The sequence below is a fragment of the Pezoporus wallicus genome, unplaced genomic scaffold (assembly GCF_028554395.1).
Source record: "Pezoporus wallicus isolate ANWC-B61680 ecotype Strahan unplaced genomic scaffold, APGP_CSIRO_Pwel_v1 contig_3817, whole genome shotgun sequence".
NCBI classification, from domain to species: Eukaryota; Metazoa; Chordata; class Aves; order Psittaciformes; family Psittacidae; genus Pezoporus; species Pezoporus wallicus.
Genome location: NW_026635157.1, coordinates 2,613,539 through 2,637,042, shown reverse-complemented (window position 1 = coordinate 2,637,042; position 23,504 = coordinate 2,613,539). Strand labels below are relative to the sequence as shown.

The window sequence follows — 23,504 nt, the reverse complement described above, 5'->3', positions numbered from 1 at the left end:
TTCAGTTTCCACCAGCCAACGCCACGAGAAGATCATTTCCTCTCAGTGATGCCAGTGAAATGCATTGCCACTTGGCTAAACCAGTGTGCTGGTTTTGATTTAAAAAAACATAGTTCACCCCGGATTTTTAAAAACTTGTATAATTTTTGTTTGTTTACAACATTACCAGCTGCAAAGAGCCATTAAACTGGGTCTTTTCCTCCATTAGAAGACTCAAAAGTCATTAACTTCAAGCCAGTTGAATGAGCTCACCTGAAAGTTCATGCTAACTGATACCAAAAGCTACAGCTGGATTTTGTACAGAGCAGGACTCCTTTTTTCCTGTTTTCCCCTGTACTCGTGAAGTAAATAAACTGTATTTGCCAGTTGTCAGAAAACTGACCATGGATGTAAGAAGTTAGTTTTTCTAAAAAGCTTTTTTGCATGATTCATTAGAGCTAAATTCAAGCACTGACACGTGATAAGACAAAGGTGCCAGGTCCATTGGTATGTTTTAGAGGTGCTACTTTTGCCTGTAGTTAAAATTAGTATTTCTACTTTATCTTCAACCTGTGATTCAGTTTTCTGTCCCAAGACCTATAGCAATCCCTCTCAAATTGCTGGCACTTGCTTTCAGAAGAGAATGCACTCTGACATTCACAAGTAGAGCTGGCATTTAATTAAAAGCTTAAAAGCATTCTTTAAGGAGCAAACATAGATGATAGCCTTTGTCACAGCAGTCTTAAATGTCTAATCTCCTAGCATTAACTAAACCAGTCCCCATGACTCCTCTGTGATTAATTTGCACAGAACAATTGGGTTCACTGCAATGACAACATAACACAATGACATGTGCTGATTACCTGGCAAACCATCACTGCTCTTTAAGTATTCCCTGTGTGCTGTCTCAAGCAATGCTTCTTGAAAATCTTTCTGTAGCCCTGCTACTTTGGCTACAACACATAAATGACACAACTAAAGGAAACCTGAGAATGTCCCTAAATACAGTGGGAGAGAGATGCTGGTATTATGCTCTCACTATTTAGTCATCCTCTGATATATTACATTCTTTCTCAAGTCCACAGCTATTAACAAAGGGCAATCATACACTAAAAAAACGAGTACCTTGCATGCCAAAGACAAAACATCTTCCACCCTGTGCTCTGGCTTGAGAGTCAGTGCCACTCCTTGGCCATCACAGAAATGAACATATGTCTGTGTTTCCCAAGCACTCTCCTTCTGGATGCTCTCTGGCACTGAGTAGTAGCCATTCAAAAAGTCATCGACTTGCTGCTGAGAACAAAGAAGAAATGTTCAACATATGTGGATATTGACAAAAAAAAACAACAAAAAAACACCACCAAAAGTACACTCACATTGGCAGTTTACTGTGGACATGTATTTTGATGGTACTGTGTGTTTCCCCATGGCAAGACAGGGACAAAGTTCTGTTACCTGCTCTCATTCACTATCAAAGACTTGATTCTCTTGAGAACAGATTTCACTCTGCATTCCCATCACAGGCTTTTGTGCCTTTATGAACTGTTGATTTGACTCAACATGAAAATATGTAGCTACCTGACATTATATCACAGTGGGAACAAATTCTTAGGGAGAACCGACTATTACAATTTTACCTAATTCACAAGTGTGAAAAAACAAGCAAAATTACTGCTGATAGAAAATTATAACATAGTAAACTTCCAGCAGAGAGCACTGTGGAGCAAGGCTTGCCGTAACATAATAAAGGACTAAAGCAGGAACAAAGTGTTCTTATTCTATTTAGAGTTTAAGAACAAATTATTTCATAGGTAGCACAGGATATTTGCTTGTTTACCATTCAACTTCACAGTCATCCTCGTTCCAGACACTCGGTCAAATAACAACATCCACCCTGAATAAATTCCCTCTCATTTTCTCACCCTTCATTTTCACACTTCCTCCTGTACTGCACTTTAGGCTACAGGTTTCAAAAGTGTCGTGGTTTAAACCCAGCCAGACAGCTCGTTCTCTCACTTCCCCCCCTTCTTGCCTTCCCCCTACTCCTGGAGGGACGGAGAGGAGAATCAAAAAGAATGCAACTCCCATGGGTGGAGATGAGAACAGTTCAGTAACTACAGATCACTGCTGCTACCACCAATAATAACAATAATAAAGGAAATAACAAGGGAAGAGAATACAACACACCACCAACTGATAACTCTCCCCCCCCCCCCCCCCCCCGACCAACCAAGCACCGACCAATACCTAGTCCAACCCTTCAGTCCCAGCCCTTCCGGGTAACTCTCAGTTACATCCTGGGCATGACGTGCTGTGGGATGGAATACTTCTTTGGTCAGTTTGGGTCAGGTGTCCTGTCTCTGCTTCCTCCTGGCTTCCCCTCCTCCCTGGCAGAGCATGAGGCTCAGAAAAGTCCTTGGCCAGACCAAACATTTGAGCGTTATCAGCTCTGTTCCCAGGCCAAAACAGCCAAAAACGCAGCACTGCCCCAGCTACTAAGAAGGAGAAAAAATGACTGCTACTGCTGAACCCAGGACAAAAGGAAGCCACCACACAAGGAGAATTAAAACACGGAAAGTAGCTTGGAATTTGGAGCTTCATGTTTATATTTGTGTCTGCGTATTCTGCACATCACTTAAATACCCATATCAAGGCATTTAAATTTAGGCAGATATGGTCCCTCAATTCCCCTTATAGGCAACAGAAAGGGACAATAACTCCATAAACTGGCAGAACTGCCATCCAAGACGTATCTTCAGATGTCCTGAGCTGTTCTCAGTAGCACCTACCTCCCTAATGCTTTTTCTTTGTATGTTTGTGTGAATATTTGTTTTGGTATGGGGAAGTAGGGGGGCTGTGCCTACATAAAGCCCCTTGACTATCCAATTCTTCCTCCTGACTCTGCAGGGACACAAGCCCCGGGTGCACTGCAATTAAAAGCTGTAGTAAAATCACTACATAGGGACTGCTTCCTTTGCTACAGGCAGCAAAGTTATTGACAGCAATCTACCAGCAGCAACAGAGATCAGTATTATTTTGTTTTACAAATAACAACCATGGCTATGAAAATGATGTAGTAAGCAGTCCTATCCAGATAATTACCAAACAATGCAGAAATTCAGGTTGCAGCCAATCCAGAGTATGGCACATTAATAATCTGATGTTAAAGTAATGCTAGTTTTGATGGAATCATACTAATGAACTAATGGCATTCACATATCATCAATCTCTTGCTCAACTGTTCCTTTTAGTTAGTTGAGAATGAAATTTCAGTTAACACAGGTCCATGAAATCCTACTAAAATTCAGCAACTACTATACATAACAGGAATCCTGTTATGCTACTGCAATTAACGGCGTGATTAAATCTACACCAGGTTAAGTTTCATCTTGGCAACTGTGGTTCCAGACTGCTCATAAAGCATAACACACTGGTTTTGTTGAAGAAGGTAACTCCCACAGAAGTGTGGTCCTCTCAGCACTAAATCAAGTACTGGGAATAAATGCTGACCTCCTTCCACGATGTAAATAACAGAAAGGAGAAAGGGCAAGGCAGCCAGGTTGTGAGAGTTTAGCAAGAACGAGTTGGACTAAATTCTCCAGTGGCTTCCTCTAGGGAAAACCAAAGCTAAGTTGCTACAGCAAGGCTGACGCTCCTAGCAGCTCAGAGGTTTGTAACTGCCACAGTGGTTTATTGCACTGCAATAGCAGTTCTTCAAATCTGTGCAACTGAAATACTATTGCCAGACACATAGAAAAAAAACCAAAACCAAACTCAAAACCACTGAGGATTAAGGTGATGAGAAAGAGGTTTTTAAGGCCACCTTTTGTTTCAGAAGCTTCTAAGAAAGGACAAAGTTCTGCAGCCAGTGTGAGATACTTCCCTTTCTTTGCCACGTACATTGGTGCTCAAGTATATGCCTTGAGATAAACTTGCCTCTGTTATTAAACATGACTATGTTCCTTAACTGCAGTCAAGGTACTGTTGCTTCACCCACATTTTCCATCTCAGAAAATCTGACATGAAAAGAGAGGGGTTGTTTTTTTTTTCCTGTTATGCCTGCAGTGACTAATTCTACAATAGTTCATTCATTTGTTGCCACATAAAGTTATAACAACCCATCCAGTTTTCCAGAAATAGGCGCCAGGATTTGCAGACTGTCACATGTTGTGCCACAGGGCTGCAGGACCAATAGGTTACTTCATAATTTCCTTCCCCTATTTGCCTCTGGTTTTATCATCTTTTTCAGGGAAAAGAGCCTCCGTGGCAGACTTCACTATTTGTCATTCTTTGCACTCCTCAGGTAACATTTTATAAATGTTTTGATGCTGGTTTGTTTTTCTTTTGAAATCAGCCAGTGAAACCAGGTTGATGCCAAGGTAACGGTTTTCAGAGTTATGATGAATCACTTCTGAGGTGTCGTATGAATCATCAAATGTCAGGATCTTACAAATGCCCAGCTATATTTAATTGCCATTAAAAAGAAAAAAAAAGTTTAGAAATAAGGCTGAAATAATAATAACAGTTTTTCTAGAAATACGGTTGAGCTCCAGAGGTCTGCTTCAGCACCTAAATTGACACATGGGTTTTAAGTTTTGAAACACAACCCTGCCAAGCTTTGTAAAAGCCTGGCCCAAAATCTGAAGTGACACTGTCCCCCTCTGCTTGGGGAGTGGGGCTACAAGCCCCTGCCTGAATTTGGAGAAAATGCTTTTGTCCAGAGCTGGGTCAAGAAGTCAGACTTCATCCATTCCCTGACATGGCACCAAAGGGAAAGGACTTAATTCTGCCTCTCCCTGGTATCTTTCTGTGTCTCCTCAGAAGTATTCAGGAAGAGCAAATATTCTTGCTAGGCCAGAGGACCAGAGACCCACAGCAGACCCTGCTGCACAAGGCAGCACCATTGACCTCCCAGCCCTGAAAGGGTTGGTGCTGAATTGAGGGACTGGCCTCACAGCCCTTCAGGAGAAACCTTCAGGGCGGGCACCCAAGAGATTTTGCCTATTCTCAGTTTTAGAAGGGACCAAAGCTGTCCATGTTTTAACAAGCTTGGGCAGGGATGAATTGAGTTTGCTGTCTCTAGGGTGGGAAATGGATGCCATCTCACACCACACCCCGTGGTACATTCTGAAGGAATTTGTAAGTGTTCTCTATAGGAGACCATTTCACCCAGAAATCCCTCATAATTATAATTTATTTTGAAAGGAGAGGAGTGATTTCATTTAAATGCTTTCCTGCCCCAGGAAAAAAAAATGAGCAAGTGGTCAAGTAACTGAGGGTATTTCAATATACTTCTTCAAAGAGCAGACAAAACGTGAAGATCCTTTGAGGATACATAACACCATTATAGGATTAGCTGCTGTCAGTGGGAGATGCCTCTCTCAGTGGTATAACTTCTGTGTAATTATATATTTCTTTATTACCTAGCCATTAAATGAATACACTTGATGAGAAAATAAACCATGTAGCACATAATCATACAAGAAAACCAATCTAAAAATGTATAAGAAATTATGAACTTTGTCCAAACCTTCCTAATGCAATTCATTACAGCTCTTCATTATAGTTGATAATTTTCAAGAGTAATATTTCATTTTTAAATGCAGGTTTTGACTTTTTGTCAAATACCTGGCATACAAACTCAGCTGAGAAGGAACAGTACTGTGGGATCATTTTTTAAAGTCTTCAACTGTGTTGGGGGAGTATCTGGCTCAGGGAACAAAGGACGAAAAGAGACGGGTGTAGATGGGAAGACAAATACCACTTTGAGTCTGGCAGATGTTGCCATTAAAGAAATCCAGCTGTAGCATACCGGAAACAAAGTTCAGAAATCCCGTGCCTAAGACTTAGTTTGAATTTGTCACTTGGAGCCTGCACAAGCCTACCAAGGGAGGACTCTGTCTGTGTAAGCCCCACAGTACAGAGTCAGTGGTCCTAAATGTAGTTATGGATTTTGGAGCATCCTGCTTTGCTTCCAGACTGGGGGACAGCAATGTTATCCTCAGGGAGGCTGTGGGAGCTGAGAGGGACTGACTCACACCAGGCAGGGATGAGCAGCAGCTCTCCTCCCCTGAGCACTGGAGAACATCAGCCACAGCTATTTACTTGGGTAATGCTGTTGAGGGGACATCATTTCCTCTTCCTTTGCTTGGGCAGCCATACATTAACTCACACTTCTCTGCTGGTATTCTCCACAGACTTTAATTAGACTTCATACCCAAAATACACAGGTTCTGTTGAAGCATGCAATTGGGAAAAATACACCTTGGGTTTCACCATACTGTGAAGGATGCTTTTAAACAAGTTCAGTTCCAAATCTCTTAGAGAGCGTACACTTTTGTAAGGATTAGGGCTATGAAGAAGGTTCTAGGAATTTTTTTAAATTATTATTATTTTGAAAAAGACTACCATGCATGTTCGGAAGCTTACATCAAAGTGGCTTCATTAGCACAGTTATAATCCTGTCATCTAATGCTAACTGCTTTTTATGAACCTCTGTGGGGTTTCTGAACCAATCTGATCAGACACTTAGTGATTTACATTCAGGAATTTAAAACCAAGATGGTGCGACAGTGCAGAATGAGGACAGGCATATATTACCTCAGCAGAGTTGGCCGAATCCTGGACACCAGCAAATCCATGTCCTTCGGCTGAATCAAAAATCTATTAAAAATATTACAGATGAATAAATAGGTTTCCTGTGTTAATTCTTTGAAAAAATAAAAATAAAAACAAAATTAATACTTACCTATCAACCTGTTAAACCCTGGAGATACTTTTGAATTTTTTATCATTTTATTCTGACTGGAAGGAGTATTAAAGAAATCTAAAACTTCCTCTATAAAGAAAATTTAAGTGAGTGCTCTCTTTCAGGCTCCATGCACTCTCACATTTAAATATGTATAAAAGCATCAATGTCCTTAGTTTTTTCCTATTTACTTTTCATCAATAAGACTGAAGTCATTTACCTTCAAATCATGTACTATGATGGAAGTAACAGTTTCACCCTTTGGGATCCTGTTAGGTACAGCTACAAATCCCATAATGATATAAAGGAACTATTTCAAATAATTGTTGCTTTTTTCTAAAACTTCTTACCCTATAGTTTTTCATCTCTTCTAACCAAGCATTTAGCTCGACACTATTGATGGTAACTTTTAGCTTAGCTTTAAAGGCATACTTGACCCAAAACCTGCACTATGAAGTAATAAAAATAGCTGACTACCATGTCTGCTTTGAAAGTGCTGAAAGCAGAAACTGAGACTTACGTTCCCCATCTGTTTTGAAAGCTTAACTGCTTGTATCTTCCAAGGGTTTTAGGCTTATTAATGGCATTTTAAAAGATCCATAAATAGCTATGGATACAATCAGATATTTTGATGATAAGGGTTGTATAAATGCATGGATAGACCTATACAATTTATCGGGACAATACCAAACTTATATATGAGGTTTTTTTCTTTTCTTCTTTTTTGGTACTAGCAAAAACCTTTTGGATAATCCACGACAACAACGAACTCTCTCTCTTAAAATTTCATATGAAATCCTGTTTCTGCCAATGCAAATAAAGAGCACCACTTCTGAACTTCCTCTTCCTTGTCTCATCCACAGATATAAAGTATTTTATTGTTTATGATTCCTCAAAACAATTTAGCATTTAGATACAAGAAAGCAGATAAGCATTTAAGAAACTGAGGATAATGTGAGCCTAGACATCCCCCATCTGCTACAGTGCAGTTTTATTAACTGATTTGTAAAAGACTCATTAATGTTTACAAAAGCCTCCCAGCACAGAATCTCTGAACCTCTTCTTATTAATACCATAAAATTAAACTTAAGATAAAATTAAAGACTTCTCTGACACAATAATGCTCAAGAATATACCAACTAAGTTTGAAGCCAGGGTACAACAGATTAAAACATACCAGCTCCTGTCAAATGAAATTTAATTAAATACAAGAAAGCAAGAGATTTTTAACCTATTGTTTGACACAGACATCACAGCACAATGAGCAGAGAAGCGAGCTCCACTTCTCTGCTTAACCCAGTTTCCCAGTGGGCTGAAAGAGACAAGAAGAAAGGCAGCCTCAGGCCTATTCTGATTTTGCTATACAATTATGTGCAAATACACAAGTCTGAGCAAGGATGTGACTCCGTTTTCAGCTACCTCCTTAGGTTTATGGGTCAGTTTTCAAGAAATGCCCCTAAAAATTCCTTACATTTCCTTAATTTTACTGTTTGATAAAAAAAAAGAAAAAAAGGCAGGAACTCAGCTCATGGATTAAAAATGAACATGCTTTTGGGCCAGCTGGTTGCAAGGTTTGGAATAAGTAGAGTGAGGACATGCCAAGGACACCTTCATCTGTGCCATGGCTCCCTCCTCCATGCTTGGAAAAGTGCTGGGTGGGCAGCAGGCGCCTCCTCTCCTTGCCATGGATATAAGATTCCCTATTCCCAAGCTCTGCAGAATCCCCTTCATGGACTATAAAGCATATGGGAAGATGTATTGCCCAGTTAAGACAGTGTGAGGTATCAGCTCTGCTGGGAACAGATCTAAGGGGCGTAACATTCTCAGCAGAGAAATAAAGGTGCAGGACTTGCAAAGAACCTCATCTACTGGGGAACATAGGGGAAATGACGTGAAATGGATGGCCTGGACAAAATTTCACCTTCGATTCCTTCTTTCATAAGGCTGACTTGAGTTCTCTTATTCAGTTTCACCATGTTTCTTGATCGGTATGCTAAAATGTGCAACAGTCACCCAAAGAAGCTTAATCCTAGTGTAACATATAGATAAATATTTACCTACTAAAAATAGAAACCACTAGACCAGAAAATCCTGACATGTTATTTCACAACATTAAATCTGTTGCATCAGCTCTGGGACTACTGCAGTATATGCGCAGATAGGCTTGCTTAAATATCCCACAAGCAGATTACCAGACATGCAGAAACAGCCAATTTTCAAGCACTGATCATAGATTTCTTGACTAATAAAATCAAAATGCAAGGGCCAGGGAACAATAGGAACATAGTCATTTAATGAACAATGCACATGATACTGCTTTGTGGGAGAAACAGCAGGGGCTGGTGAAAGCAGTAATGTCCTGAGTGTGGGTGCACCAATATACGTTCTGCCTCCCCATCAAAGGATTGTCTCTGTTGTAATTTACCTTTTTTTTTTTTTTTTGCCCCCATGAAGAAGGCAGCAAACTTTTGTTCCACATTTAACTGTGGTTTTATTGAGAAAATGCAGACTCCTGAAGTGCAAGGTTTACACCACATGCATGCACGGGGCATTAATTTCACAGGGAGAAAGAAACCATGCGAGGGGCTGTCATTTCATTACCAATGCAGCCCCTCAGTGGGGGGCACATGAGCCCAGCCCCTCTCCCTGTGGCCAGCCTGATCAAAACTGCACCAAGCCTTCATCTGGCATAAAATGGCATGGCTTTATTTGTATACACTTACAGCTGGCCTCCTGCATGACAGCAATCTACTCTTGTTGGCTAAAATGTTTCTCCAAGCAGCGTGTGGCCATACCAAAACTGATGTCTTTGCAGCTGTATCTTTGGTTTCTTCCTTGAAGACTCACTTGTGTTACTCTATATTACATTGCAATAGTACCTTCAGAGTCTCAATCCTAAACCAGCATACACTGTGTTAAGGACTGTGCGTACAGGCTATCTCCAAAGAATCTCTGCTTCCAAACAGTTTGCAATGTGCCAGAAGACAGGTTTTCTTACAAATTCAAACCTGATGGTCTTGTGCTGCTGCTAATAGACTAAGCCACTGGGCCAAACCTCTCATTCACTATAATCTTATTTATCACAAAGGAACACAAAATTAGATATACATTCTTCTCAATTGGATGCTTCCATTGCAAATCTGCCATGTGTACTGAAACTCCGAACACAGGTTTGAGGGACAGACATCTCCTACGCCATGCAGCAACAGCATTTTGTGGGATGAGCTCCAGCATAAAAAAAAACAACAAAACAATTCTATGCTATCCACAGCAAACAAGATCTACCTGAGTTATAGAAGGTCGCTTCTCTTTTCCTTTTCTTGCCAATGTGTCCAGTCCTTTTAGCGAAGAAAATAAACCCTTCTTATTTCGGACCCTTTGTGACAGGGATAGGGTACGTTTCCTGAGAGCAGCTTCATCCCTGGAGCAGACCTATTTAAACATAGAAACAAGCCTTTCTATATCACTTTCAGAACAGCAAAATACTGGCAGTTATTTCAGCATGAGACATCAAATGAGAGTTACTTCAGTTCATCCCAATGTAACATCCCAAAGTGCAAGGACAAAACTTTAAACTTTCAGCAGTGATGCTTATTTTGGTATTCTAACAGTGTGATAGTCCAATTTTTTTGTCATGAGGTGAAATTAGAGGGTCATAAGAAGGGAGGAACTGAGAAAATATTGCATTCTACAACAAAAGAAGTTAATGAAAAGGTTCTGAAGAAGAATGAGAACCTATCATTCAAATATGAAATTATTAGAGGAAGAAAGACTCTAAAAATTGCCAGAGATAAATGTTTGATGGCATGAAGTTATTAAGAAGCAATGACACAAACCACACAGATAAAACCAGTGGCAGACAGAAACACATTCCGAGATAGTGGTAGTCCTGACTTCTCATGCAGCAAATGTGGCCCATCCCTCTCTGCCAAGATCAGCCTCACAACCCTGCCAAGGCTAAACAGCAGAGGTGAACCTGCTGTTGCTGTACTTCCCTTGAAGCCAACAGGCCGACAACTCACAGCAGCTGAGGATCTCCCTCATTCTTCTTTGTAAACACAGCCCACAGTTCTTAAAAAGTGATTTATAATTTTGGATTGTCTCTACTTCCAGTCTTCTAAAAATACTTCCTCTTCAGGAGGGTATTCAGACTGTTTCTGAAAAATGGAGCCATCTGGGACCTCCAAAATAAGCCAGCTCAAGATCAGCTGGACTTTTGGAAATTTCAGCATTAACCACTTTAATTGCCTTAGTTCCTACAGACTGTAAACTCTTCACTCAGTGCAGGTGAAATCACAGTGACATCACTTCAACACAATGATTCATTTACATCTGCAGAATATTTTGGTTTGTCTCTTTTTTTTTTTTTTTTTTTTTTGGCATAGGTCAGGAAGGAGTACCCAATTTTGGAGTCCTCGGGGACCAAATACAGTCATAGCCAAAGTCTGTTTCTGGAAGACAACATATTTGCAGTCAAGGGATAGGCAGAAAGGGTGAGAAGGGAACAGGACTGTCTACGCAATGCATGAGGCTGCAACCATGTATTATCCTAGCACAGTTCCACATCTAAGTACAATACTAACAAAGACTTTGTGCAACTCACGCATGAAAAGAGCATTTAGACTTACCAATGCATGGAAGGATGAGACAGAGAAAATGCCGAGCCGTCCCAGTGCCAATTTTGAAGGACGACTGGCAGCAGCCAAAAGGCTCTTTGGGTTTGGGAGCTCCCCACCTTGCAAACTGGCTAGGTAACATCGCATTCGGAAAAGGTCCATGTTAAATTTTTCCAGGTTCTGTTCCCACTGCTGGATCTGTTTAGGTATAAAAAGGGACAATTAAAAGGGGAAAAATGTCTCTGCGGGCTGCACTGAAAATTCAAGCTCTTCCCCAAACCCATAGTAAATTACTTTCATCTGGTAGCCTATGGATTAGATTAGTTATTCCCTGCCAAGACACATTCAGTCATATTGTGTTACATTAACCCAAAAGACGGCTTGAAATAAAACAAAGCTGGTGGTCTTAAATGCATACTGACAAGATGAACATACCATGAACTTTGGGTAGTTTGATAGTCACAAAAGCAGTTACATAAAAACAACCCTGTGGTTCATGAAGGCTTTTTTTGTTGTTGTTTCTCCACTTCTCCCTCTCTCCCTTTTGGAGATTAATTTTGTTTCCTTCATTTTTACGAGCTTAGATTGTACAGCTGGCTGGCTGAAAGCAAAGCAGCATAGCTACACCAATACACTGGGCAAAATGAAGTAACACTGATAGGTCTCACTCACAATTTACTACCGTCCTATGGCCTTGCTATCTGTGAACAAGAGACAATCCTGCCAACACAAGCATGTGTGGTTCTTTGTCTGACTAATAGGTTAAAACATGCTTATGTTCAGGCAAACTGCAAATACGAGCTATATTTACACCCGACACAAACCACTGGACCAAAAGCAAGAACGTACGTATACTCTTCATGTAACTTTTAAACATATCTAACACAGGTACAGATGTAACAGACAGCTTAATCCAGTTTCAATGTAAAAATAGGAAAAGGAAAGAGACTTATATATTGCTAGACAGATAAAGTTCTCAATCAAGGCTTAGATGACACATCTTGAGTATCTGTGTACATACACACTCATCTACACAAGCATATATGCTTATGCACTGCACGGAAGTAAAATTTTTCTTTTCATTTCCCCAACTTACAGATTGGTAGTTGCAGCTAAAATTTCCCCTGTGGTGTACAATATCCATTAATAATGATTCATTCAAATAAAAAGGCAGTTGTGTTTAATGGAGTAGGTACATTCACACACAGGAAGGCAGAAAATGCACATCCATTAGGTTAATGTGCACCAAGTTCATGTACTGAAGATAGTAAAAATCCTCTAACAATGCTGATCTTTCAATGTCAGCTCCAATCACTTTTTGTTTGTTCAACCAGTGGTTGAGGGCCGCGGAGAAAGTTCATTATATTTTCTCTAAGGTGCATTGACTTCATACCTTTCCCTGGCACACCCTGCCTGACCCTGTGCACACAGGACATTATCACCCTGCTTTGAGATTAGCCAAGGCTGGGCAAGCACCCTTGTGCCTTAGAAACAAGCTGACACACATAATAAAAATCTCAGGTGAACTATGACCTGCAGGCTCATCTAGAAGCAAAGTCAGTTCAGTTTCCTTATAATTGGGCCAAATATCCTAAGAGCTAAACAAGTATCTTGCTTCTTTCAACCATGAAGTGAGCAATAAAAGGGCAAAAAAAGCCCTGTTAACAAAACAGTCCTGAGACTTGTACTACAACTGATAGAAACTTTACCTAGTCTGGCTTTCTTACATGTATGCTCACAAACTGTGGTATCAGTTATGGCTATACTTTTGGAAGTAAGAGGTAATCTTATTAAGCAGGTAGGGTGAAGAAAGGGAAGACAAGATACTATTTTGTACATTTGCAAATGCAAAATTATGATTTACAGTACACTAAAAAAAAGTTTTTCAGGGAATCAATATTAAAAGCAAAAGACAGAATTTACAAAATATTATGAGAGCAATTCCCAAAAGTCCAGCGAAAAAGAACAGACATGTCCACGTTATGAAGATGCCACATCTAATCTCTCACCACAAACATTCAAAACATGCATCTTTGAAAGGATAACAAATTTTTTCTTGGGTTTATTTGATCATTGCCCTTTAGTTTGCTTCCTTTGTGCTCTCAGACAGTCCTCACAGAGTCCATGTTTCTGCTTGCCAGTACTTTACATATGGTACAACTCAAATAGGAGGTTTTGTGATGAGCTCTTTCTCTGTATCAACACTTAACTAGAATGAAAACATGGTTGTCAGCTTTTCACAAAGCCAAAAGCTACAAGCTCAGGTGAAGTCTTTCCCTTTGGGATGAAACCTTCATGGGTACAGAGCCAAGCCAACTTTTAATAGCTCAGGAACAGAGCAAGGCTTGTTCTGCATGCTGCTGGAGTGGAGCATCCTGTCCCTGTTGAGCACAAGCTGAACACAGGCATCCATCTGTTTCTGTGGCCTTCTTCAAAATCTCCATTAAACATTGTACTGAGTTGTACTTTAAAATAAAAATAATCTAAAGAAGAGGGAGTGGGGTATAACACAAGGACACTCTGAAGAAATAATTAAATTACTGTGTTTATCAGTCACGCAGGATGCTAGCTAATCAGCTCCAAAAGAATCGGTAATCACAATGTTACATTTAATGGCATTAGCAAAAGCTGTAGGCAGGGAATTTCTGGGATTGTCTTGTAGTCTTATCAAAACCAGGGATGTCTGCAACCAATTGTAGACCACGAAGCAATACCAGCTGCTATTTGTCTAAGCCTTTTAAACTATGATAATTCTTCCTAAAGATTTATATTCTTGAAGAGTAAATGGGGGAAGCACACAAATAAAAAAGCAACAACTTCAAAGCACAGTATGAGCTGATCCATGAAGTTAATTTACAGCCTGCAGACTAGCCACTGCTATCCTTATTCTACTATTGTGTGAGGCAAATCTCCACCCCATGTGGGAGGACTGCCCAAAAGATGCTCAAGGACTTAACTTCATCATGCACAGACAAAACAGCCCTTTCAAAATCTGCTCAAAAGCAAACAAGAAAAAGTGGAGGCACCAGGCAGCCATAAGAGCAAGAATGAGTGACAAAGGCTAACAACAGTGTGAAGTCTGCAAAGAGAAAAGATATACGTCCCAATGTGAGGCACACCGAAACAGCCAAACACACATGAAATGCTCCCCACATGACCTGCTCAGCTGTTGCCTGTACTACCAGCTACAGTACCCAGGGCATCCAAACCCTCCTCTCTCAGTCACTGTTTCAAAACCTCCATGTGAATTTCTAGTAAGAGCATTAAAGGCTTTTCCTAGAGGAAAAGGAGGATGTCATTCTCAGTACAGGCACATGCTAGGCAAGAATTTCTGGGTTTAGTGGCAGCCTGGGAAAGCCTGGGAGAAAAGCAAGGAGGGGCCACCCAAATAAATGTCTTCAGCCTAATAGGAGCCTGGTAAGGTAGAGATGAAAAGGAGGCTGCGGAAGAGAGACAAAGGAGTGAAATGTAGGAAACCTTAAGAATTAGGGTCATTAATTATTTAGCCTGGGCCCCCAGGAAAACTCATGCAAGGAAGCCTCATGCAGGAGCAAGACAGTAATTACATGGGGAGGACTAAGTGAGGGGACAAGCTTTTGCATCAGAAACAGTTTCAAGAATGAGTTGTTTAGAGTTACTATACAAAGGAACATCAGCATGATACTTTCAGCAGTACGTTCATTGTAATGATCATTTTCAGAACATAAATAGCTGATTGTCCTCCAGGTTAATGAAAAAATCTATTCAGACACCAAGAAACAATCGTAAATTAATTACATTTTAAATCTCACAAACAGATGGCATAAAGGAAGATGCTTGAAAGCAGGTGTCTGCTAATTCAATAACCCTGCTAGGTTTTCTACAGGTAAACTGAAGTGGGAGCTTGGGAACAGCAAAGGAGTAAATGCATTCAGACCACACAATACAGATCTGTGGTTTCCAGCAGGCGATATGGAGATCCATAGCTCTTACATGTTATACAGTTCTCTCTGTAGGTGACATTTCTAGTGTCACCTTCACTTGAACTTGCTTACGGTTTGCAGACTCAACAGTGTGGCTCTGGAATGGTCCCTGGCTCCTTGCCCATCTTACACTACAGGGCAAACAGCATCTTTTGAGGGGCTGGGGAAGGACTGTCTCACTCTCAAATACCCGTTTTGTAAAAAAGCAACAGCAGTTCAGTGTAATAAAAGCCAAACCAGTATGTGAACTGTGAAAAGCAGTGCCAGAAATGATGCCGTATCAACTGGAAGTAGCAATACTTCAAGAACCTGGAGGAAGGATGCAAGAAACTTCTGGACAGCTCAGTTAATAACAGAATACCAGTTTTCCACTTGGCACTTATTTAAGGCTGCACAAAAGAAGATGCACAGGAAGGAGGGCCTTCTCTCAGTGCTTAAAAAAAATTGACTGGATTTAGTAACACTTCGTATACCATATAGAAACATGAGCTCCTGGCTGACACAATTCACTATCTATAGCAGTAAAAAATTCAGAATTTTCCCCTAAGCAGTATCATCTTCCCAGATGGAAAGTATCTCTGCAAGCTGATGTAGGGAACTCTATGGATTTAAAAGAAACTTCTGCTGCTGTTTTATATGAACAGCTTTTCAACCACATTACAAACAACACCAAACTGCATTCCAGTCCCTGGTTCTCAGACACAATTCATACTGTTTCCATCTGGATAAATGAGTCACTTGGTTTCTGGGGACAAGAAAAAGATTTTTATTGTCATTACTTCCTAAAGAACACTCAGAGAAGCAAAAACATCACTCTCCCAGATATTCCATTACTTTAAAGGACACGACAGAGATACCATCATAACTTTTAGCTCAAAGAAATAAAAAGGGAACATAATAGAGCTCAATAACAATGATGCACAATTAGCAATACCCTTTAAATCTTAATTCTTCCTAGTGACTTAAAAAATTATTGAGAAAATTTCCTGAAATAACAATAGTTTTTTTTTTCACAATAAATGTTATTTTTCTGCTTGTTGTGGGAGAACAGCATTTTCATTATTTCTAACCAACACAGGGGAAATCTTATTCCCAATACCACGGACAGCACAAAATTGCACCCACATGTACTCAATTTACATTCTTGTTAATAATCTGATCGAAACTGGCAGTACCACATGTATATCTATAGCTAGGGATGCAATGAAGAAAGCCAATGAATCTTATCATTCAGCTGCCCCTCCCCCCCCCCCCCCCCCCCCAAAAAAAAAAGCAGAAGACGAGCCCTTTCTACACATTTTCCCTACCAGCTTCATTGTATGAGATCATGATGTGCAACTCCACGTTCAGGAACGGTTTATTCATTTTTTGTTATTTTATACTAAATCCTTGCCATACAAAGACTGAAATTCATCCTTCTGCAAAACCGTAATTAGAATGGTCAGAAGAATGAGGATGACCTTCCCTAGCTTTCTGTTGGCCTACTCATTTCATTCCTTAGAGACAGTCCACTACTACTAAATAGAAGGATTTTGTGAATGATGCAGGGAGGGACCATCCTACACTGAAGAGTGATACCTGAAAAGAGTATTGAACTCTCAGAAACTGGAGCCTTGCTCTATCCAGTTCAAAGACTACCTAACCTGAAGATCTGTTCTAACCAGTTTAGATGTATTTTTTTTTTAGTATAGGATGGTAAGAAAGAAAAGTAACTGTGTATCATAATTCAAGTTGAATTTGTATGAGGGAAAACTGGCAAGTGTTAGCAAAGTTCCCTGAAAAGATTATTTTTGAGTGTTGTTATTGTGAGTCTTCATCAGACGCTTTACAGAAAATTAAGATGTGTAATTTGGATTTGGGAAGCCTGAAAAAAAAAATTCCCAAAACGATACTTGTCCTCTTCCTATAAATGTGAGAGAAAAGAGAAAGGGTCTAGTACATTTTAAACAAAAAAAAATTTAATGAAGTTACGCTCTGTGTAAAAAGCCAAAGACCGCTAAAGGGAAGGGAAGAAAGGTACTAACAGATTTAATGACTACTCAGAGTAAACAGCCCACCACCTAACCTACACCCTCCTCCCCTTTCTTTTTTACAGTAACTTTTAGTTGGAGGACACATGAAAACTTCTATTAAGAATATCTCCAAGCACGTGCCTGTTCTTCGCATTAATGCCTTATCATTCCAGTGCCTGCAAGTAAATACCTGTGTTCATAACGCATCTGATAAGTTGAGTATCATGTGCAAAGAAAATATGAATCACATCAGAAACCTCTGAATACCTTGGAAAACATGATTATACCAACGTATTTAAATTTGAAAAGAAAACCCCATAATGCTTTCAAGCAACTATTGTTCATATTATTCTAAAGCGAGACAATGGAATAGATTTATGTACCAAGTACATAAAGTACACCCAAGAGCTGTGGTGCCCTCACTGTGAGGTAGATTTTCCATCCCATTAAAACCAGTTCTACAGGCACAGACAGCCCCACTTCTGACTTAATGTGCAATATTTTGTTAAAAGAGCTCCAAATAAATGCTAATAATCCATTTTACTAATTTCAGTAGCAGTTAGACAGGGCTCCATATTCACAGAAAACACAGAGCTTTCTCCAGCAGGTTAAACAGTGAGGAAAAGTAATTTTTTCTTAAAGACAGGCTTTGAAATTCATCTTGGTGCCAGGGGATTTTCAAACTTTCATCCTAATTCTCTTCAGTTTAGGGGAGAAGTTACACCCTGGGGGAATACCAATACCCACAACATATTTATTGCATATAGAAACAGAAACACATGTGGTTGTAGGTAGTATGTGCCAACCTGGGATTTCCAGCCATGCTGCCAGTGGCATTGGCACTGCTACTACTGGCACTGCCTGCTCTGTGTATAATGCTCTTGCAGATGCTTCACTTACCTCTTCTAAGCTGCCCCAAAATACCAACAGCTGTGTGAATGGCTGCCATTTTCTCTTAAACAGTTATTAAGTCTATTATTATTACTTGACCAGATAGACAAGACTCCCTGTCTTCAGGCCACAAGGCTGAAGACATTTTTCAAGCAGTTCAATACAATCATTACTTTAGAAAACCCAAATTTTCCTTGTAACTTCTTGGTTGCATTTCTGTTTAGCACTAGGTTTATCAATTGATAGCCTGCAAATCCACCAAATTTAAAAGACCAGCTTCTTCAGCTCCTTTGCTGAACACCAAAAAGAAACATGTATGTACATTAAAATAGGTATAGCAATTTTAGAAGTCCAGGTTTCCATACTGCAACTGCCTTTTGGCTGATGGTAACTGTGAAACAAAAGGTTTTGCTTGCTTGTAAAGCCCTGTGAATTACTAAGTCTTCAGCAGAGAAGTACTGGTTTTAAATCAATACAGATGTTAAAGAAAATAGAAAGTTGAGGTTGGGTGGTTGCTTTCCTGAGGAAGGAAAAGGAGAAAGGATATAGAAATCACAGTTTCCAAGGTAATGCCCCAGTGGAAATAAATTAAGACTGTGCCTCATCTTTCTACATAAAAAAAACGCCATGGTCCTTCTGAAGTCAATCACACCATTTCCGCTGACTTCCCAAAATACATCACCAGTGAAGTTTTCCAGCACAGGATGTAGGGCAAACTTATAAACTACAGTGTTGGCAATACAATATACATCAGCATGGTGGAATGATAACTGCCACATGATTGAAAACACCACCAAATTTACACAAAACCAAATCCAGAATTCATATTCCTCTTGTTATTCAAAGTGGGAAAAAGACAACTAAATAACCACAGCTACTAAACAACTGAGCTACATACATGTAAACTTTTCCCTCAGGAATGTTTTTTGAGAACTGTTAGCTTAGTAAGTATATCAAGAATTCTTGGTTACTAATTGCATCAAGATTTTTTTTCGTTGCAAAAGTCAATCTCTGAGATGTCAAATCAGAAGATTAGGAAACCCAGTTATCTATTGACTTTTCTCTGAAGTGACTTTGCCAAGTCCTTCAGCAAACTTCAGCAACAGTAAGGTAAGATTTTATAAAGATCAAAGGGATCAAGACCAGAGGAAAGGCTCATTATAAATTTATCATTTGCTAACTAGTGGATATTTGCACATGATCCATCTCACACTCTGTCTCTCTGGTCTGCCCTCATTCAATATTCTTTCATAGGTAGAAGATTAACAGGCATAAATCTGCAGCCCTAGTGATGGATTTCTGTTCCAGGAAAATACAGCCAACTTCTTCCAGGGACTGAGCTGGAAAACCATGGCAGTTGTTCAAGGACAGAGTGTCTAATTAGCAGATATTAAAAAAGCAGCATTAATACTCTATAGCTCACTCTAAATAAACTGCTAGCATCAGTCAGAGCCCAAAATAATGGTAAACGCACTCATGTAAAAATATTGTTTCCAGTACCTGATTCTCTATGGCCTTCCTGTTTTTTGGATCACTAACAATTGAGAGCTGCAACTCTGCCATCTTTTTCATCTTGCCATCCATGTCAATCTTCTGGAATAGACTCTTGGTTTGATTTTTTAGCAGCCTAACGGTGTCCTCTTTCCCAAGCTTCTTCGCAAAGAGGGAAGCACAGGCTGAATGTATGGCAGTAACCCAGTTTTCTAGATCTGTCTGGCTTGTTGCCTGTGAAACAAATCAACAGCACAACATTATGACCAGACAAGAGGGGAAAAAAAGATAATAAAAATCAGCAGCTCTAGGACATGAAGTGCTTGACAGGTTCTCTGTGATCTTAGGAGTTTATCTTAAAACAAGTGAAATAAGGTTTTATCTTTAAAACTGTGCAAACAAAGGAAGCTTGAGCTTTTCCTCCACTCCACCATAACTTGCTTCCAACCTTCACCTTCTGCTTCTTAGACCTGCAAGGTCTGAGAGCTCCAGGAGCACAACAGAACCTCATGAGCTGTGGGAAAGATGTAACTCCAATTAACTGAGGTAAACCCCACCAGATTGCAAAGATGAACCTCCTCTTCTGCAGGTAACATTGCAACAGAGAAGACTGTACATGTAAGGTCTGAGGAAAAGAGTTTCCTTCCTTAAAAAATGCCAAGTTAGCGGAGAGAGGACACGCAGGTATCTATGCACAAGCTATCCCTGGAGTTCTGTACAAGCGTTGACTATGAATCAACATGTTTCTATGCAGGCAGTTCTACATAATACTGTTCTTTATTAACATTTACAGTGGTGCAGATAAGCAGCCAAGATCTTTAGATTATTTTTAGCTTTCGCTTTTGAACATCTTGCACAAGCAAACTCTCTTCAAGGCCAACAGATTCCGGGTTGAGCACACCATTCTGTAAGGGTGGAATGCTAACAGATGCAAAAGAAATTGATAAAAAAAGCTGATTTTTTAGAAGCTTGTAACAACCATGTACCAAAGCAGTTTTGCAGATTTGTGATCTTTGTTCTTTTTGTATCTAAACCGTAAGTGACTGAGCCAACTGGTGTAATACCATATACCTGAAGTCATGTCATACACATAAATCAATATTATAATAGTAGAGTGTAATAGTGCAATTATGCTATTCTTTTTAAGTTAAAGGCACAGGCATGATGTCTGTGTGCATATGTATATACAAACATATGCACCCATGTGCATACTCATAAATACATTCTAGAATGGAAACAACTACAAAGTTCCGTATGCATACTGTTACCTGAAATAGGTAAACATCTCCAAATGAATTGCTGAGACAGAACACGTTTTCTTTCTTGGGATGTTCTGGAACAGACTGCACTATACTGTCTTCTGCAAACAGGGCGTATCGAGGCAAACTGCTCTGCTCCATCGAGTTCCTTCCATAGGTCTCATAAAACAGCAGAGTGCAACCTTTGCAGTTCAGAGGACAAAAAAAAAACATAAGAAGAAGGTAAGTTCTGGATCTCCCATTTGAGTTCTCTTACTTTAATGCTTTTGTGAATTAAGACATCCTTCAGCAACTGGGAACATCAGTTCTGATCAGTCCCTCTTCTGAACAAAAAAAGAACAAATGAAGATCATCTAAACTGGAAAAGAGGCAAAGACAATGATGAAATTGCCAATGAAAATTGGAACAGGCATCTAGTAGGGACATAACAAACATTCCTGGATTTAAAAAATAAAACAGGATAACTCAGAATGGAAGTGTCAAAGGTCAGATTGAATGGGGCTTGAGTAACCTGATTTAGTGAAAGATGTTGATGTCCATGATAGCGGACTGGACTCTATCTTTAAAGGTACCTTCTAACCCAAACTGTTCTGTGATTCTATGAATAAACTCAGCCTATTAAAATTTTAAAACCTGTAGAAAAGATTCATGCCTGCTTAAATTGACTTTTCTGTTTATTAAATTAAACCAACTTTCTCATAAAAGCCACCTAAGAAATCTTTGTATTTGATGGAAAGATTTGCAGCACCTCTTATCTTTATACAACATGTAGTGAATAAACTTCTCAAATTTAACCTGGATTTCCTTCCCCTTACCTGCAAACTGGAGACTAAGACAATTCTGATTAATTTAAAACAGGTTTAAAGGGGCTGAGTTTCAGGATGTTTGGTCTTGCAAATGGTGTAATATCCAAGGTACAAAACTTGCATCCTGAAAGCATGCATTATCCTTGATGATGACAATCCTGAGTGTAACAACAGGAATTACTTCTGGAGAACAGCAGAGGAAACCTGTTCCCAGTCCCAGACAATATGACTACGTTGCCATGTTGCCTTTAGGAGTGAAGTTGGCTCAAGGAGGCCTTGTCTCCTCCATCCCCACTAGCCTTGCATTCCTGCCTCACGTTAAAACCCACTGTCTCCTGAGATGTATCAATTTGCCTGTTCAAGGGATCACCAACTGAACTAATCTAGTTCCAAATTAGATTTCTCAAGAATTTCTAAGGCTAGTTATGCATCCAGAAAAACAAGTAAATAACCCTCACTTTCACCCCTGGGAAATGGCAGCTTAATAATGGAGGGTTTGGTGCCTTTTTTTTCTTTTTAATTTGGAAGATAAATTAACACTATACTGTGGCTGAAGGTTTAAGCTGGAAGAACTAAGACCAGATACTGTAAATACATTCTGAAAACTGAGGATAAGCTAAGCAGTTAGAAAAATCTGAGGCTGATGATGGACTCTCCAGCAAGGCAAGCCTTCCCCAAAAGATAAGCTCACATTCAGTTAGGAATTAATTTAAAGACGACCTATGGCTATTTTACATAGCAAGTCAGACCAAAGAATCACAGTGGTGCCTTAGGGCCTAGTAATCCATGTATATATTACTTCTGTAAGATCAATACATATTCAGTAGAGGACTTAAAATTCAGCCAATACAAGGCTTGAGTTTTCTTTTGCTAGAGCTACAGCATTGTCATCTCTCTATCCTGCTTTTTGCTGTTTTTTTCTTTAAAATTAAAAAGGCACCACAACACAGGGCAGCACCAAAACTGAGATTTGGGTTGACATGCTGATTTTCAGTCATTTGTGTGTGTGACACAATGTGTGTACATATGCACATGCACCTAGGAGCGTATCAAGGGGATATAGCCAAACTTGTAAAACAGAAATGTTTCCTCTGTGAATGCTTGCAAAAGACTTAGGTAAAACCAGAGTTCAAACTTTATTTTAGCAGTTCTCTAACATTTGCACTTAATGCTGCACTAAAAATCCCAAACACATCATCCAAGGCCACATAAATTTGAGGGGAACTTCCTCAAGGGTAAAATCTGACATCAGAACCAAAATCAAGGGGATTTTTTGATTCTTCTGTCTGATAAAGGGGAAAGCTGGGCCTACTAGAGTTTATGGAACACATTTGCTGTAACAAGTTATGAGGTGGAATACACTTGTCCTCATACAACCCGGATTTCAAGTGTACAAAAAGTGAGGCATCAGAACAAGCATCAGAAATGGCCAGGACAACTCTCCAGAGGGCCAGAAGCTCTCTGCTGTTTGGCAGAGACAGATTCCAGTGATCCTCAATGGAAGTACTTTATACCTGCTCCTCCACTGCATTCAGGCAATCGCATTCTCCAGTGCTAATGTACAGTTACAACAAAAAGGGAAGTATGTATCAGAGCTTACTGACCAAATCATCTGATAATTGAACAGTTGTCAAAGGAAGGAATCCAACAAATAGAAATGCTTCTATACTGCTTAAGTGCACTTTTTCCTATTACTGTCCAGAGTGTTTGGCAGAATATTTAGGATAAGAACAAATCCTA

At 39.7% G+C, this 23,504-nt stretch overlaps 1 protein-coding gene across 1 annotated transcript in view; it reads right to left on the bottom strand.

The window, feature by feature from the left end:
- The window catches only part of TIAM2 (TIAM Rac1 associated GEF 2), a 134,524-nt gene that overhangs the window by 52,371 nt on the left and 58,649 nt on the right, over nucleotides 1-23,504 (bottom strand). The window contains exons 6-11 of the mRNA XM_057406274.1: nucleotides 20,968-21,140; nucleotides 19,709-19,933; nucleotides 11,356-11,541; nucleotides 10,013-10,159; nucleotides 6,580-6,642; nucleotides 1,105-1,272 (exon numbers count right to left, since the gene is read on the bottom strand). Coding sequence (XP_057262257.1) covers nucleotides 1,105-1,272; nucleotides 6,580-6,642; nucleotides 10,013-10,159; nucleotides 11,356-11,541; nucleotides 19,709-19,933; nucleotides 20,968-21,140 — 962 coding nt within the window. The remainder of the gene's footprint in view (nucleotides 1-1,104; nucleotides 1,273-6,579; nucleotides 6,643-10,012; nucleotides 10,160-11,355; nucleotides 11,542-19,708; nucleotides 19,934-20,967; nucleotides 21,141-23,504) is intronic.